Genomic DNA, 1,538 nt, shown 5'->3' with positions numbered 1-1,538 from the left:
CACACACACACACACACACACACACACACACACACACACACACACACACACACACACACACACACACAGACAGACTTGCGTTCTCCTCAGGTTACAGAAACATCACCTCTGCTCTCGTCGTCGTTTCTGAATCTTTTCTCTTCATTTAACTTCCATGATTTTACGCCATGAATTTAAAACCTGGTTCTTGTTATTTATCTCATTTTTTCACTTCTTGCTCTTATTTTTTATAAAACAATAACAGAGATGATCAAACTGCTGCCTCATCCGTGTTGCCATGGAAACAACATCTTTATCTGCTGATAGTCACGTTTTCATACCCAGACCTGCTTCATGCAGCGGCTACCGGGTCAAACCGGGTCGCTCAGCCAGAACCAGGGTCCATAATGAACTGGACCACTAAATATTTTTGATGGTTTGTGACATCTTCAGGGCGTTTAGCTGCAGACAGCGTGTCAGAACCGGAACCAGAACCAGAACCGTGCGATCCGCTCCCAGCTGCTGCAGCCGGACTGGGACCAGTCTGCCCCTCCCAGTACCTGCTGGTCTGTCAGCCGGTCGGCTGGATGTGGAGGCGATCTGGGTGGGATGCAGGTTGCCATGGAGACAGAGCAGAGACGTGCTGCAGGGAGCTCTGATTGGTCGATGATGTTAGCACACATGTACAGGAAGAGAAGAGAGGCCCAGGTCTGCTGAGCGGGTTCTGGTTCTGGTTCTGAACAAAAACATTTATTTGTCCCAGAGGGAAATGAAATGCTGTCGTCTGGATGGTGGGCAGGAAGGCTCTCCACTAGCAGTCAGTGTCGCAGTGTGTCTGAAGAGGCCTCTGACTGAGGACTGTTGCTGCTCAGCATCCAGGCAGCAAAGTCGATTCTCCACAGTCGCTTCCTGGATGAGTGGATCTGCTGATCCACATCCTTTGCTGTTGCTGTATAAATCTGTCTGCTTAGAGGGACGTTGGCGTCGGGGACAACGTGGACCTCTGAACGACGTGGTGCTGCGGCTGGGTGTTTGTTTGGACCTGAAGCTCATCATGACGGATGGAAGAGAACCCTCCTGGTCATCTCTGGGATTTGGGGTCATAGGTCAGGTGTTACTGGAGCTTTTGAGATGATAATCAGCTGAAAACACCTTGTTGCCATGGCTACGCATCAGGGCCGTTCATCCAGAGGGAACAAAGTGGGTCCTGGTCCGCGGCATCCTGCAGGTTCAGGTTCTGTCCCTGGTGGCAGCAAGAACCTTTTCAGAAGGTCAAAGTTCATCTCAGGCCTCTGATGATCCATCAGCTGATCCAGGTGAAACCAGGGAGAGACTGAAACACGCAGGACGAGTCCAGGACCCACTTTGGGCTCCACTGGTCTAAACATTCAACCAGAGAATGATGAACTAAACGTCTGGAAGCAGAACCATCCTGCTGCCACCAGGCGGCGCTGTTCTGGATCATTCCATCCTGCAGCCACCAGGCGGCGCTGTTCTGGATCATTTCAGCTCCATCCTGCCGCCACCAGGCGGCGCTGTTCTGGATCATTCCATCCTGC

At 51.6% G+C, this 1,538-nt stretch overlaps 1 protein-coding gene across 1 annotated transcript in view; it reads left to right on the top strand.

Moving 5' to 3' along the window:
• The window catches only part of map7d1b (MAP7 domain containing 1b), a 24,028-nt gene that overhangs the window by 6,057 nt on the left and 16,433 nt on the right, over window positions 1-1,538 (top strand). Inside the window, exon 3 of the mRNA XM_017307389.1 lies at window positions 951-1,085. Within this exon, the coding sequence (XP_017162878.1) occupies window positions 951-1,085 (135 nt within the window). The remainder of the gene's footprint in view (window positions 1-950; window positions 1,086-1,538) is intronic.

The sequence above is a fragment of the Poecilia reticulata genome, linkage group LG11 (genome assembly GCF_000633615.1).
Source record: "Poecilia reticulata strain Guanapo linkage group LG11, Guppy_female_1.0+MT, whole genome shotgun sequence".
Classification (NCBI taxonomy): Eukaryota; Metazoa; Chordata; class Actinopteri; order Cyprinodontiformes; family Poeciliidae; genus Poecilia; species Poecilia reticulata.
The sequence above is the reverse complement of the archived record's forward strand: the minus strand, read 5'-3'. Positions and strand labels throughout refer to the sequence as shown.